At 36.3% G+C, this 17228-nt stretch overlaps 1 protein-coding gene across 1 annotated transcript in view; it reads right to left on the reverse strand.

The window, feature by feature from the left end:
* Positions 1-17228, reverse strand: part of myo9ab (myosin IXAb) — a 91978-nt gene that overhangs the window by 26793 nt on the left and 47957 nt on the right. The window contains exons 19-26 of the mRNA XM_056244586.1: positions 17063-17173; positions 15684-15806; positions 14451-14600; positions 10937-11250; positions 7905-8795; positions 6605-6686; positions 4839-5045; positions 1063-1163 (exon numbers count right to left, since the gene is read on the reverse strand). Of these exons, the coding sequence (XP_056100561.1) occupies positions 1063-1163; positions 4839-5045; positions 6605-6686; positions 7905-8795; positions 10937-11250; positions 14451-14600; positions 15684-15806; positions 17063-17173 (1979 nt within the window). The remainder of the gene's footprint in view (positions 1-1062; positions 1164-4838; positions 5046-6604; positions 6687-7904; positions 8796-10936; positions 11251-14450; positions 14601-15683; positions 15807-17062; positions 17174-17228) is intronic.

Here is a 17228-nt window from a genome sequence, read left to right on the forward strand (position 1 = left end):
TAAAACTCAGCTAATACCCTACTAGTACCCTACTAATACTCTACTAACACCCTACTAATACCCTACTAGTACCCTACTAATACTCTACTAGTACCCGACTAATACTCTACTAATACCCTACTAACTCTACTAATACACTACTAATACCCTACTAATACTCTACTAATACACTACTAATACCCTACTAATACCCTACTAATACTCTTCTAATACCCTACTAATACTCTACTAATACTCTACTAATACCCTACTAATACTCTACTAATACCCTACTAATACCCTACTAATACTCTACCAATACCCTACTAATACTCTACTAATACCCTACTAATACTCTACTAACACCCTACTAATACCCTACTAATACTCTACTAATACCCTACTAATACTCTACTAATACTCTACTAATACTATACTAGTATTATGAACTTTGTTTCTGACATCACAAACGACCTTGTAACCAATCAGATCAACGTGTGATCGTCAACAAGTGGATCTCTGAGCTGAAGGAGTGAATGGAGGCGGGGCTCATTTGCATATTCATAGAACCACAAATACTAAATGAGGCAAGGGTGTCGAGTTACATTCAAGATATTTTAAGGCATGAAGAATTTATTTCAAGGAAAAAACTTTTAAATATGTAACTAAAAACTCAAAGATGAGTTTTATGGGATAAAATGATTGACTACAGGTTTAATGTTAATCACAGCAGACTCACTGCAAAAAAAAACATTTAATGTTTTTGACTGAATAACTTTTGTAACTTTAATAAGGATTCATCTATATTTAGTTTTATACAGTGAAGACTATGCAGTGTTATTTTACAATTGATTACTTTATTACATTTCTGTACCTAATCTGTATCTAACTACTGTAAGATCTACCTGAAAACCCGAAAAACATAGTTTATGCAAGGAAAACTACATTTTACTTATTGCATGATTTCATAATTAAATATATTTAATGACGTTGTCTCGTCATGATCTCGCCTCATTCATGGTGAAGAAAAGGTCGTCATTGAACACTTTTGGTCACAGTTTTGGTTAATGAACCTCCTCTGACCTGCTATCTGTGTGAGACATGGACTTCCGGAGCGAATCCATTTTCCCAAGGTCCCCCGAGGACATGGTCTTCTGGATCCTCTTCTGCTCTTTCTGAGACGACTGGAGACGGAAAGCCAATGCAGAATCAGAATCGTACATAAATGCTTCTTCGAACCAGACTGAATGGGTGATCTACGGAAGAGGATTAGGGCCAAGCAATAATAGAAAAATAAAACCATCTCGAGATTAAAGTCATTATTATGCGAGATTAAACTTGTAAAATTTTGTGACGTAATAAAACATTGAGAATAAACGTATACTTTGAGGAATAAACGTATACTTTGAGGAATAAACTCGTTGTGTTTTGAGAAAAAGAATTATTACATTTCGAGAAAAAAATTAATTGAATTTCGAGAAAAAAGTCTAAATAAAATGTTGAGAATAAACTCATTAAATTGTAATAAAGTCGTTGTTTAGAGAAAAAAAATCATTAAATTTCGAGAAAAAAGTCTAAATAAAATGTTGAGAATAAACTCATTAAATTTTGAGAAAAAAGTCAAAATAAATTGTTGAGAATAAACATATTAAATTTTGAGAATAAAGTCGGTTTCGAGAAAAAAAGTCAAAATAAAATGTTGAGAATAAACTCATTAAATTGTAAGAATAAAGTCGTTGTGTTTTGAGAAAAAAAATCATTAAATTTCGAGAAAAAAGTCTAAATAAAATGTTGAGCATAAACTCACTAAATTGTAAGAACTAAGTCGTTGTTTCGAGAAAAATATTAATTGAATTTCGAGAAAAAAAGTCTAAATAAAATGTTGAGAATAAACTTGTTAAATTTTGAGAATGAAGTCATTGTTTCAAGAATTTTTTTGTAAATTTCGAGAAAAAAAGTCGAAATGAAATGTTGAGAATAAACTCATTAAATTTTAAATATAAAGTCGTTGTTTCGAGAAAAAAAGTCGAAATGAAATGTTGAGAATAAACTCATTCAATTTTGAGAATAAAGTCGTTGTTTCGAGAAAAAAAGTCTAAATAAAATGTAGATAATAAACTCATTAAATTGTAAGAATAAAGTTGTTGTTTCGAGAAAAAAAATTATTGAATTTCGAGAAAAAAAGTCGAAATGAAATGTTGAGAATAAACTCATTAAATTTTGAGAATAAAGTCGTTGTTTCGAGAAAAGGTCTAAATAAAATGTTGAGAATAAACTCATTAAATTTTGAGAATAAAGTCGTTGTTTCGAGAAAAAAAGTCAAAATAAAATGTAGATAATAAACTCATTAAATTTTGAGAAAAAAGTCAAAATAAATTGTTGAGAATAAACTCATTAAATTGTAAGAATAAAGTCGTTGTGTTTTGAGAAAAAAAATCATTAAATTTCGAGAAAAAAGTCTAAATAAAATGTTGAGCATAAACTCATTAAATTGTAAGAACTAAGTCGTTGTTTCGGGAAAAATATTAATTGAATTGAGAAAAAAAGTCTAAATAAAATGTTGAGAATAAACTTGTTAAATTTTGAGAATGAAGTCATTGTTTCAAGAATTTTTTTTTAAATTTCGAGAAAAAAAGTCGAAATGAAATGTTGAGAATAAAGTCATTAAATTTTGAGAATAAAGTCGTTGTTTCGAGAAAAGTCTAAATAAAATGTTGAGAATAAACTCATTAAATTGTAAGAATAAAGTCGTTGTGTTTCGAGAAAAAAAATCATTAAATTTCGAGAAAAAAGTCGAAATAAAATGTTGAGAATAAACATAAAATTTTGAGAATAAAGTCGTTGTTTCAAGATTTTCTTTTTTAATTTTGAGAAAAAAGTCGAAATAAATTGTTGAGAAGAAACTTATTACATTTTGAGAATAAAGTCGTTGTGTTTCGAGAAAAAAATGCATTAAATTCCAAGAAAACAGTCTAAATAAAATGTTGAGAATAAACTCATTACATTTTGAGAATAAAGTCGTTGCGTTTTGAGAAAAAAATTTGAAATAAAATGTGGAAATGAAGGCATTGGATCAGTGTTCATTGCTTACATGACAGAGTTGGATCACTTAGTCAAGCTGTATTTTATACAGTCACTCGCTTCTCTCGGGTGTCGATGGATGACTGAAACGCAGATGTTAAATAATCAAAGTAGCCTATAAATGATCTCAAATTGATCTAAAAATGATCTTAATTCTCGAAATTTAATGAGTTTTTTCTCAAAATTGTATTTCGACTTTTTTTCTCAAAATTCAACAAGCTATTTCTCGAACCGCAACAACTTTATTCTCGAAATTTAATGAATTTATTCTCAACGTTGTATTTCGACTTTTTTTCTCGAAACTGAACTAGTTTAATATGGCATTATAATGACTTTAAATCTCGAGATGTTTTCATTATGGCTTGGCCCTAATCCCCTTCCGTAGTTATCCGATCTCCAGGAACAAGGTTCTGCTTTTGTTTGAGGCTGATGAGTGTTTCACTTAAACCACTAAACCGTGTAAGGACACCAAACCCGACTCACATGAGGGAAAGAATGAGAGAAAGTGTTTCAGATAAGGGTGAGTAATGGAGAAACCCCACCCTTTCCATGTTAATGGGAGTCGCATGCATCTTAACTTACAAACTTGATATTCATCAATAAAACGTTGTCAGAAGTGAACAGAAAATCCCACGAGAGATCCAGCCTCACGTTTAAGACCAGACAAGTCTTAATATTCTGGTTAACCTAGGCTCACCCAGTCAGGTTTATTAGTCTTTCATTTGATTAGTTCTGTCTAGAGATTTGGTTATGACAGAGATCAGCGGTTGAGGCCAGTTAGCGGTTTTGCACACTGAACAAACATTAAATTCGTCAACATTTACTGACCACCATGTCGTTCTGAACCCTTTGCCTTTCCTTCTCCCATCAGTGTTATTTTAGGATCATTGAGACATTATTGACATTTTTATTAACATTTTGAATGAGTTTGTTTCAAAGATCAAAGTGAGTTATTGTCTGCTTAAAGAAAGAGGCGATACTGCCTGAAACGAGTCGTTGGTAAATCTAGGAAGTTACGAATTTGCATAATGCCGTCCTATGGTTTTCATTGGCTGCCTGCAAACACTGTCAACTTTGCCCCGCCCTCAAACACGGTTCAGATACGCTAATGGCCGTTTGGTTTCCGACACGCACTGTTAAGCGGTCGACCAATCAGAACGAACTGAGCCATCTGACCAATCAGAGCAGAGCAGGCTCTCGGAAAGGAGGGGCTTAGAGAGACGAACCGTTTCAGACACTGAGAAAAGAGCTGATGCTGCAATGTAGATTGCTAATAATAATTAATGTTTTTTGAGCAGCGAATCATCATATTAGAATGATTTGTAAGAAGACTGGAGTAATGATGCTGAAAATTCAGCTTTGATCACAGGAATAAATTACACTTTACTATATATTCACATAGAAAACAGCTGTTTTAAATTGTAAAAATATTTAACAATATTACTGTTTTTGTTGGTATTTTTAATCAAATAAATGCAGCCTTAGTGATCAGAAGAGACTTCTTTTAAAAACATTAAAAATCTTACCGAATTAAAACTTTTGACTGGTAGTGTAAACCAGTTGTAGGAGAACTGCGACACTACATTTGCGAAAACATTTTTATTTGTTAACATTTATTTTATGAACTATTAATTTGATCAGAATAGGAGTCGTATGGGTTTGGGAACGACATGAAGGCGATTTAATACCAGTATTAAAAGTTCTGGTGAAACTATTCCTTGGGCTAGAGAATGTGGTTGGATCAGTGTGCAAAGCTCCACATCCGCTCTGGGTTTTACCATGTCGGAGTCGCTGTGGCAGGCCGGCTCGGAGTCAGGAGAACTGGGGGATTCTGGGAGAGGCCCGGTTCGGGAGAGCACGGGTGTGTCCTCGTGTTCATCATCTTCATCTTCGTCAGAATCGAGCTCGGTGCTACAGGCCCGGCTCAAGAAATCAGAGCGAGTCCCGGCCATACGCGCTTTCTTTTTACGGCCGGCTCCTACAACCTGATCGTTCACATTGATGACGTCAAACCAACTGACAGACACTCTCAGGAGAGAGTCCACACTACACTACAGCTGAACTCGAGAAATGAGGATATCCTGCAAAAGGTGAAACTAATATATTATATAGACTCATTACATGCAAAGTGAGATATTTCAAGCCTTTATTTGTTATAATTGTGATGATTATACAGCTTATGAAAACCCCAAATTCAAAATTAGAATATTGTGAAAAGGTTTTCATATCTGTAAGCCATAATCATCACAATTATAACAAATAAAGGCTTGAAATATCTCACTTTGCATGTAATGAGTCTATATAATATATTAGTTTAATCTTTTAAGTTGAATTACTGAAATAAATGAACTTTTGCACCATATTCTCATTTTTCGAGTTTCACCTGTATATCCACTGCAAAAAATGCTTTTCTTTCTTAGTATTTTTGTCTTGTTTCCAGTCCAAATATCTAAAAATTCTTAAATCAAGATGCTAAAGTAGTAAAATATTTACTAAAGTAGTAAAAAGAAGTAGTAAAAGATATTGTGTCTCGTTTTCTGGGGAAATAAATCAAAATGAAGTGAGTTGTTGCTTAAAAAAAGCAAAATGATCTGCCTATGGGGTCAAAAAATTAATATTGTTTCTGTTTGAATTAAGATTATTTTTCTGACCCCATTGGCAGATAATTTAGCTTTTTTTAAGCAATAACTCACTTTTTTTTTTACTTTTTTTTTTTTATTAGGGACCATGTACAATTTCAATCATATATGTAACCATTTGATGCAACTCACTTCATTTTAATTTATTTCCCCAGAAAACAAGACATAATATCTTATGTCACTTTACTCATCTAGTAAATGCATCATGATTTGAGAATTTTTAGATATTTGGACTGGAAACAAGACAAAAATAGATTTAGAAAAGCATTTTTGCAGTGTCCTGTGAATGATACTGTGGCAAAATATATGGATGTTGACCGTTCTTGCTCATTTTGTGGGAATAAGGATGAAACGCTGATCCATTTACTTTTCCAGTGTGAAAAAACTCAAAACTTTAGGAAGAGTTTATATGTTCATATAGGTAAGCACCTTAATTCTTCCAAATCCTTTCAGTTAAAAGATATAATCTGTTACTATAAAGGTACAGCTAATACTTCAATGAATTACATTGTTACGTAAAAAATTCTCTAACTCACAGCCTCTAATTTGCCACATTTCTTTATTGAAATTGATGCATTTCTCAAATCTCTCAGTTTGATTAAAAACAAGAAAAGTGACAGATTCGTGAAATATCATGATGATTTTTTTGGTAATGCCAGTGATGCATAATGTTTCCTCTTTATGTGTTTATCATGTTTTTTTCTCTCTCTTTTTCTTATTTTGTTTGTGAAACTGATGAAATATATTTGATGTAATTTCATTCCTGTTCTGTCCCTTATGTCTGCTTATTGTTTGATACATCATAAAAGAAAAAAGGAACGAGTCAGAACTCATCCTGGACCTAAGAGAGACATCTCAACAACACTACATCTAAACAGAAGTTTGTCTGTTTTGCCTGCGCTCACCTCTCGGTGTTTCAGCGATCTGAATCCCGCTTCTCTTTGGATCGCCAGGGATCGCTCCTGATTCACCAGGTCTTTGTCCGACCTGAAAAACACACAGCAATCCTCGTTCACGCCGACCACAGTCTGTCCCGTTTGAGTACATCTAAAACCGTCATCGCATTAGATGCTAAACATCAGCTAAAAACTTCTCAAAATATCTTAGCCCTCATCCTTCCCTCGCGGGTCAAAATGACCCGAAGCCCTAAAATTATGCTTAATTTTGTTTTTGTCCAAAAAGCTTATTTTATTTCATTTTGATCATATTTTTTCTAAATTTTAATGCACATTTTTTTGATATTTTTTATTTTATTTACCTTTACATTACTACATTACATCAATAAATAATAAATAGTAATTTAAGCACATTCCTCACATTCTTTCAACTTAAATTCAAAATAACTTTTCAACTACACAACAAAATAAGGAAACTTAATTCAGCTCAAAATATCTTACATTGGGAGTCTTTGCCAACATCTTGTGAAAAATAATAATATAAGATGATATTTTATGACTCTAGATGGGCTTTTAGCTCTATATGGAGCAGATGAGCTGTTCCGCTGGGTCCTAAAGCCAGTTTCTCTTCAGTGTGCATTCAGATACACACGTAGACATATTTATTATGTCTAAATACCAAAATATTTTTGGTAAAGTTTTAGCATTTTTAGGTTTTTCTATGTGTACTGAAGCATTCCTAAGGGGGTCAAATTGACCCGAGAGGGAAGGATTTGTTACTTTTTAAAATTTCAACCACAAAACTCCTCGAATCCTTTACTTTTGTGTGTGTGTGTGTGTGTGTTCATGGTTCAAGTGCGACAAAAGTCCTAGTGTCTTGGACCCCTCTGATGCACTGCAAAAAATGCTTTTCTTACTCTGGTTTCTTGTTATTTCCAGTCCAAATATCTAAAAATTCTTAAATCAAGATGCATTTACTAGATGAGTAAAGTGACATAAGAAATTAAGTCTTGTTTTATGGGGGGAAAAAATTTAAATGAAGTGAGTTTTTGATTAAAACAAAAAATTATCTGCCAATGGGGTTAATTCAAACGGAAACAAGACTCTTTTTCTTACCCCATTGGCAGATTTTATTAAGCAAAATCTCAAGACATAACATGGCATTTTACTACTTTATTTTGTAGATATTTGTACTGGAAACAAGACAAAAATACTGAGTAAGAACAGCATTTTTTTGCAGTGTGAGCAATTTTTTTTTAAACGACCCGAGGGAAGAATGCGGGTTACGTCTGAGTGCTCGTAAACTCACTTGGAGAAGGTCAGACGACTGCGCTTGGGAGAGAAGGCCAGATCAGCTTTCTCCTTCATACTTATGCTGATGCTTTGAGACACAAGCTTCTTCTGGACGTCCTTCTTCGTGGACGCTGCTTCCCTCAAGTCCAGCTGGAGGGTTTTAGAGGAGGCCGAAGTGTCCAAGCCGTGATTGCTTTGAGGTTCAGGGGTCGAATGGCCGCCGGGATGATCATTGCAGAGCAGAAGCTCCAGCTGTTGGTCCTCCGCTTCCATCTGATGGTCATGATGAGCGTCCAGGTCTACAGGGCTCTCCTTCTGCATGCTGATGATGACCAGCACTGACTCCTTCTTCTCCGAGCGGGTCGGCGAACTCTTAACCGGACTGCCGTCCTCATCAGCGATGTAGAAGTGAGGTTTGAAGGACGCCGGGCTGGTTTGGTTCTCCTCCATCGGCTCGGGTTTGGAAACTTGCTCCAACTCTCTCTCTCTCTCTTTAGTCGCGTTATTTTCGCTCATTTGAAGGGTCGAAACTTGGGCCAACTCCTCAAAGCTTTCCTGGCTATCCGTGGAGGCCTGAGGAGACGAAGGAAGCTGTTTGGAGAGAGGGATTTGAGCGGAGGAGTCCGGTTCTGAGTTCGACACTGAACCGGATCGGACTTTGAGAAGCTCTAAACTGAACGTGGCCTGTTCGAGTTCCCGTTGCCTCCTGCTTTCCCGCTTGGATCGGCTCTTTAGCGTGCTGTCGTCGACCGCTCGAGGAGGTTCGGCGGATTGCTTTTCCTCGAGCTTCTCGGACGGCTCTACGCTTGAGTTTTGAGGGGCGTGTAAACTTTTAGTCACAGTGTTTAGATGCTCTCCGCCATCGATGGTTTTCTCTCCGCATCGTTGATCTCTCAGAATGCGGCACCTTGGGGGAAAAAAACAATGTTCAATACTACTAAATATTGAGATATTTCAGACACGATGTCAACTAGGGATGCACCGATATGAACATTTTGGCTAATACCGATAACACTTTATATTTGAAAGCTGATAACCGATATATCGGCCGATAAATCTAAATCCAAATTTTTATATAATGTTTGAGAGCCTGATTACTAAAACAAAAGTCCCATCATTAAAAGCCACGTCCCAAACACAATTATAATATTCTCATAATTTTATGCAGCCGATCTGACAGACTTGTGCTGCACGTTGCATATTTCAAGCAATTCAAAACCATCATGTTGAACAGTGCGCATCTGAAGCGTCTCAGCTGAAGGACATAATCCACTATTTATCGGCTTTATTATATTGGCCAAATCTTCTTATCAGGCCGATAACAACGTTAAAAATTAACATATATCGGCCGATACCGATACGGTGGCCGATATATCGAGCATCCCTAATGTCAACTATTATGTTTATTTTTGCTTCGACAACAAAAATAGTTCCAATAGAAGCCAGATCAGTGAACAAACGGAACATCACCGGTCCAATCAAATTAGAGAATGCAAAGGCACAGCCAATCAGAACACATCTGATGTTTAAAATTAGTTAAGAGGGATTTTGGACCAATGAGATTCCACTGTGGGCGGGGCCAACCTGAGCAACATGTTATAACTAGAGATCAAGCTACAGACAAAATATCTTCTTGTATTATATATAATAAATGCCTCTTCACCTCATCCTATACCTACGATATATATATATACACTCACCGGCCACTTTATTAGGTACACCTGTCCAACTGCTCGTTAACACTTAATTTCTAAGCAGCCAATCACATGGCGGCAACTCAGTGCATTTAGGCATGTAGACATGGTCAAGACAATCTCCTGCAGTTCAAACCGAGCATCAGTATGGGGAAGAAAGTTGATTTGAGTGACTTTGAACGTGGCATGATTGTTGGTGCCAGAAGGGCTGGTCTGAGTATTTCAGAAACTGCTAATCTACTGGGATTTTCACGCACAACCATCTCTAGGGTTTACAGAGAATGGTCCGAAAAAGAAAAAACATCCAGTGAGCGGCAGTTCTGTGGGCGGAAATGCCTTGTTGATGCCAGAGGTCAGAGGAGAATGGCCAGACTGGTTCGAGCTGATAGAAAGGCAACAGTGACTGAAATAACCACTCGTTACAACCGAGGTATGCAGCAAAGCATTTGTGAAGCCACAACACGCACAACCTTGAGGCGGATGGGCTACAACAGCAGAAGACTCCACCGGGTACCACTCATCTCCACTACAAATAGGAAAAAGAGGCTACAATTTGCAAGAGCTCACCAAAATTGAACAGTTGAAGACTGGAAAAATGTTGCCTGGTCTGATGAGTCTCGATTTCTGTTGAGACATTCAGATGTTAGAGTCAGAATTTGGCGTAAACAGAATGAGAACATGGAACCATCATGCCTTGTTACCACTGTGCAGGCTGGTGGTGGTGGTGTAATGGTGTGGGGGATGTTTTCCTGGCACACTTTAGGCCCCTTAGTGCCAATTGGGCATCGTTTAAATGCCACGGCCTACCTGAGCATTGTTTCTGACCATGTCCATCCCTTTATGGCCACCATGTACCCATCCTCTGATGGCTACTTCCACCATGTCACAAAGCTCTAATCATTTCAAATTGGTTTCTTGAACATGACAATGAGTTCACTGTACTAAAATGGCCTCCACAGTCACCAGATCTCAACCCAATAGAGCATCTTTGGGATGTGGTGGAACGGGAGATTCGCATCATGGATGTGCAGCCGACAAATCTGCGGCAACTGTGTGATGCCATCATGTCAATATGGACCAAACTCCCTGAGGAATGCTTCCAGCACCTTGTTGAATCTATGCCACGAAGAATTGAGGCAGTTCTGAAGGCAAAAGGGGGTCCAACCCGTTACTAGCATGGGGTACCTAATAAAGTGGCCGGTGAGTGTATATATACTGTATATATATAACCTATAGCTCAAGGTCATGGGTTTGATTCCCAGGGAACTCATGATTACAAATCTTCACCTTGATTGCAATGCAAGTGGCTTTGGATAAAAACATCTGGCGAATGCACAAATGTAAGTGTAGTTACCACTGTCGAGCCTGGCGCCCCCTGCAGGCGGCCTGAAGCGTGACGGCGGCCCTGTGTCTCAGTGTGTGTGTGTGTCTGAGTGTGTGTGTCCTCCAGACGGCCTGTATGAGGCCTGCCGCTCTCTCTCTCGCGCGCGTCTGAAGGACTCGTCTCCAGCGTCTCTGGATGAGCAGAACCGCTCTCTTCTGCTGCCGGTACTGACGTCTGTCTCTGAAGCCTCTCCAGAACGCCTGAACACACACCGCTGCCCTCTGCTGGAGCTCCGGCTCACACACACACTCGTCTGCGCGAGTCAGACACTCACGCCACCAGCGCTGCGGGGAGAAAGAGGAACCAGAGAAGGATTATTAGGGGTGATCTGAAATCTGAATTGGACCAGTTGCCCCATGTAAATACAGGTGAAATTTGAAAAATTATAATATCGTGCAAAAGTTCATTTATTTCAGTAATTCAACTTAAAAGGTGAAACTTATATATTATATAGACTTTTCTATAATAGCAGAGACATCTCTATAATAGCAGAGATACATCTCTATAATAGCAGAGATACATCTCTATAATGGCAGAGACACATCTCTATAATAGCAGAGACACATCTCTATAATAGCAGAGACACATCTCTATAATAGCAATCTCTATAATAGCAGAGACACATCTCTATAATAGCAGAGACACATCTCTATAATAGCTGAGACATTTCTATAATAGCAGAGACACATCTCTATAATAGCAGAGACACATCTCTATAATAGCAGAGACACATCTCTATAATAGCAGAGACACATCTCTATAATAGCAGAGACACATCTCTATAATAGCAGAGACACATCTCTATAATAGCTGAGACAGATCTCTATAATAGCTGAGACACATCTCTATAATAGCAGAGACACATCTCTATAATAGCAGAGACACATCTCTATAATAGCTGAGACACATCTCTATAATAGCTGAGACATTTCTATAATAGCAGAGATATATTTCTATAATAGCAGAGACACATCTCTATAATAGCAGAAATACATCTCTATAATAGCTGAGACACATCTCTATAATAGCTGAGACAGATCTCTATAATAGCAGAGATATATTTCTATAATAGCAGAGATATATCTCTATAATAGCAGAGATACATCTCTGTAATAGCAGAGATACATCTCTATAATAGCTGAGACAGATCTCAATAATAGCAGAGATATATTTCTATAATAGCAGAGATACATCTCTATAATACCAGAGATACATCTCTATAATAGCAGAGACACATCTCTATAATAGCAGAGATACATCTCTATAATAGCAGAGACACATCTCTATAATAGCAGAGACACATCTCTATAATAGCTGAGACACATCTCTATAATAGCAGAGACACATCTCTATAATAGCTGAGACACATCTCTATAATAGCAGACAGATCTCTATAATAGCAGAGATATATTTCTATAATAGCAGAGATATTTCTATAATAGCAGAGACACATCTCTATAATAGCAGAGATACATCTCTATAATAGCAGAGACACATCTCTATAATAGCTGAGACACATCTCTATAATAGCAGATACATCTCTATAATAGCAGAGACACATCTCTATAATAGCTGAGACACATCTCTATAATAGCAGAGACACATCTCTATAATAGCTGAGACACATCTCTATAATAGCTGAGACATTTCTATAATAGCAGAGATATATTTCTATAATAGCAGAGACACATCTCTATAATAGCAGAGATACATCTCTATAATAGCAGAGATACATCTCTATAATAGCTGAGACAGATCTCTATAATAGCAGAGATATATTTCTATAATAGCAGAGATACATCTCTATAATAGCTGAGACACATCTCTATAATAGCAGAGATACATCTCTATAATAGCAGAGATACATCTCTATAATAGCTGAGACAGATCTCTATAATAGCAGAGATACATCTCTATAATAGCAGAGATACATCTCTATAATAGCAGAGATACATCTCTATAATAGCAGAGACACATCTCTATAATAGCAGAGACACATCTCTATAATAGCTGAGACACATCTCTATAATAGCAGACATATATTTCTATAATAGCAGAGATACATCTCTATAATAGCAGAGATACATCTCTATAATAGCAGAGACACATCTCTATAATACCAGAGATACATCTCTATAATAGCAAAGACACATCTCTATAATAGCTGAGATACATCTCTATAATAGCAGAGATACATCTCTATAATAGCAGAGATACATCTCTATAATAGCAGAGATACATCTCTATAATAGCAGAGATACATCTCTATAATAGCTGAGACAGATCTCTATAATAGCAGACATATATTTCTATAATAGCAGAGACACATCTCTATAATAGCAGAGATACATCTCTATAATAGCAGAGACACATCTCTATAATAGCAGAGACACATCTCTATAATAGCTGAGACACATCTCTATAATAGCAGACATATATTTCTATAATAGCAGAGATACATCTCTATAATAGCAGAGATACATCTCTATAATAGCAGAGACACATCTCTATAATAGCAGAGATACATCTCTATAATAGCAGAGACACATCTCTATAATAGCTGAGACACATCTCTATAATAGCAGAGATATATTTCTATAATAGCTGAGACACATCTCTATAATAGCTGAGACACATCTCTATAATACCTGAGACATTTCTATAATAGCAGAGATATATTTCTATAATAGCAGAGACACATCTCTATAATAGCTGAGACACATCTCTATAATACCTGAGACATTTCTATAATAGCAGAGATATATTTCTATAATAGCAGAGACACATCTCTATGATAGCAGAGATACATCTCTATAATAGCTGAGACACATCTCTATAATAGCTGAGACATTTCTATAATAGCTGAGACACATCTCTATAATAGCTGAGACAGATCTCTATAATAGCAGAGATATATTTCTATAATAGCAGAGATACATCTCTATAATAGCAGAGATATATTTCTATAATAGCAGAGATACATCTCTATAATAGCAGAGATACATCTCTATAATAGCTGAGACAGATCTCTATAATAGCAGACATATATTTCTATAATAGCAGAGACACATCTCTATAATAGCAGAGATACATCTCTATAATAGCAGAGACACATCTCTATAATAGCAGAGACACATCTCTATAATAGCAGAGATATATTTCTATAATAGCAGAGACACATCTCTATAATAGCTGAGACAGATCTCTATAATAGCAGACATATATTTCTATAATAGCAGAGACACATCTCTATAATAACAGAGATATATTTCTATAATAGCAGAGATACATCTCTATAATAGCTGAGACAGATCTCTATAATAGCAGACATATATTTCTATAATAGCAGAGACACATCTCTATAATAACAGAGATATATTTCTATAATAGCAGAGATACATCTCTATAATAGCTGAGACAGATCTCTATAATAGCAGAGATATATTTCTATAATAGCAGAGACACATCTCTATAATAGCTGTACCTGAATGAGGCGTGCGGCTCGTCTCTGCCGGCTGAAGTGTCTTCTCTCCTGCTTCGTCCGGAAGCGTCTCTGCAAACACACGATCCTCCTCAACACCTCCTGATGAAGCTCGTCCTGAAGCTTCTGACGCAGACGCTCTCGCAGAAACACCTGCAGGAACACACACACACACACACTCCATCAGTGTCGTGACCCGGCGTATCAGGACCGGCGGTGTGAATAACACACCCCTTTGGGACTTGTTTTGTGGGCGGAGCTTAGGTGGAGGCAGAACAATTTCTCTGGCCGCTTCACTAACGCTAGTTAGCAAGTTTTTTTTTAACAACGAAATCCAATTTTATCTTAATATTTAAAGCAGTCCATAGTTTTTCCTCTTTGTCGACATCTCTGTTCGGAATCTGCAATTGCAGTTATTCGCGGAATGATCAGCTTTACGTGAGTTGTGCCTCGGCACGGCACAGCGCAGATGAACACAATGTTTGAGGAGAGTGTGTGTCAGTCGCCGCCGGTGTGGATACTGCCGTTCAGAATCATAGATTATACTTTTTGGAAGTATGGCCAACATAACACTTTTCACCCTAAAATGTCCTCTGAACAAGTAACATCCACGTTTGTTCTGACCAACTAAGAGAAAAAGCATTGCAGTAAATCGCGCTGATTAAATCTAACGATCGCTTATCATATATATATATATATATATCACATTCAAGCGCTTTTCAAGTACCTTTTCACAAATATGGCTGTTTTCATGGGTTTTCCAGGACTTACATTTCTTAAAAGTCAAATTCAAATACTTTAAGCATTTTAAGCACCTCGTACGAAACCTAATATAACTATATTGAATGGTCACGTACACGACTTGTGTGGTTCGATCCGTAAAGAGTGACACTACAGTGCAATTTTAAAGATGTGAACATTTTCTAGAAATAAAGATTTTTGAACTTTATGTATTTGATTATTCTTTCTTACCAGGTTTGTCTAGTCGCAACAATATATACAATCACAGATGATTCACAAATAATCACAATAGTTTAGAAAACATTATCCGATAAAATTGCTAATTAAACACTGTACTCGGTCGATTCTGGCACCCAACACCACAACAAAATGATATTTGAAGCTCCTTATGTACTCGAATCTGTGCTGGTTTGTATTGGCCGCCTCCAGTTCTGCCTCCAGCTAACTCAATCGTGACCCCGGCACATAAAGGGTCTGTAGGAATGTGTTTGTTACCATGTTTCTGCCCACTTGATACCCGTCCGGCTCGAGCTCTGCGCTCTGCAGGAACTGTCTGATGGCCGACTGAGCGCCGGGAAATCCAGCGGGTAAAAGCACGTGGAAATGATGAGCAAAATCCTGAAGAGACACGTAATATTAATAATTAACACGTAATAATTCAGAAATATTATCGGTTCAACTGCACTGACAAAACCCTGACCTGGATAATGAGACTACTGTGTTCTGTAGAGCTGTTTTACAGATGAATCATATTTGTTTCCTAATTGACAAACTGTGCAACATCAATACTGTTTTTGGACTGAATTTAATCAAATGGAACTGAATTGAATTTGTTTCATAATTGATGAAATCTGCAACATTGACTGTTATTAAACTGATTTGAATTTGATTCATAGTTGATGAACTTTGCAAAATTGACTGTTGACTGCTGACTGAATTTTTTTCATAATGAAATTTGCAACATTGACACTGTTATTGAACTGAATTGAATTTATTTCATTATTGATGAACTTTGCAACATGGACTCTGTTATTGAACTGAACTGAATTAACATTAAACTGAATTGAATTTGTTTCATAACTGATGAAATTTGCAACATTGACACTGTTATTGAACTGAACTGAATTAACATTAAACTGAATTGAATTTGTTTTAGAATTGATTAACTTTGCAACATTGACGCTGTTATTGAACTGAATCAACATTGAGCTGAATTAAATTTGTTTCATAATTGAACTTTGCAACATTGACTGTTATTGTACTGAATTAAATCAACATTGAGATGAATTGAATTTCCTTCATAATTGATGAACTTTGCAACATCGAATGTTGTTAAACTGATATGAATTTGTTTAATAATTAATGAACTTTGCAACAATGACTGTTTTTGAACTGAATTGAATTGGTTTCATAATTGATGAACTTTGCAACATTGAATGTTATTGAACTGAATTGAATTAATGTTGAACTGAATTGAATTTGTTTCATAATTGATGAAATCTACAATATTGACGCTGTTATTGAACTGAATTAAATCAACATTGAGCTGAATTGAATTTCTTTCATAATGAACTTTGCAACATCGACTGTTATTGAACTGAATTGAATTGGTTTCACAATTGATGAACTTTGCAACACTGACTGTTATTGAACTGAATTGTAAAAACATTAAACTGAATTGAATTTGTTTCATAATTGAACTTTGCAACATTGACTGTTATTGAACTGAACTGAATCAACATTTTGTTCCAACATTGACACTGTTATTGGACTGAATTAAATCACCATTGAATTGAACTGAGCCGAATCACTGTTTTCTGTTTAATTGATGAGTTTTGCTGACTTGACGCGTGTGTTGAATAGAGTTTTCTCACCTGAAAGCTGTACTTGACGCTGTATCCAGACTGCCGAATCCTCACGGTCTCCAGCATCCCAGTGTATCTCAGCTGTCTCAACACCAGCGCGTCGTTGAAACGCAGAGGAAGCTACGAAACAACGACGCTAATCAAACCGCGCATCTAAATCTAGCGATGCCGTGAC

Source organism: Rhinichthys klamathensis, unplaced genomic scaffold, assembly GCF_029890125.1.
Source record: "Rhinichthys klamathensis goyatoka isolate OS25496 unplaced genomic scaffold, OSU_Roscu_1.1 h1tg001009l_1, whole genome shotgun sequence".
NCBI classification, from domain to species: domain Eukaryota; kingdom Metazoa; phylum Chordata; class Actinopteri; order Cypriniformes; family Leuciscidae; genus Rhinichthys; species Rhinichthys klamathensis.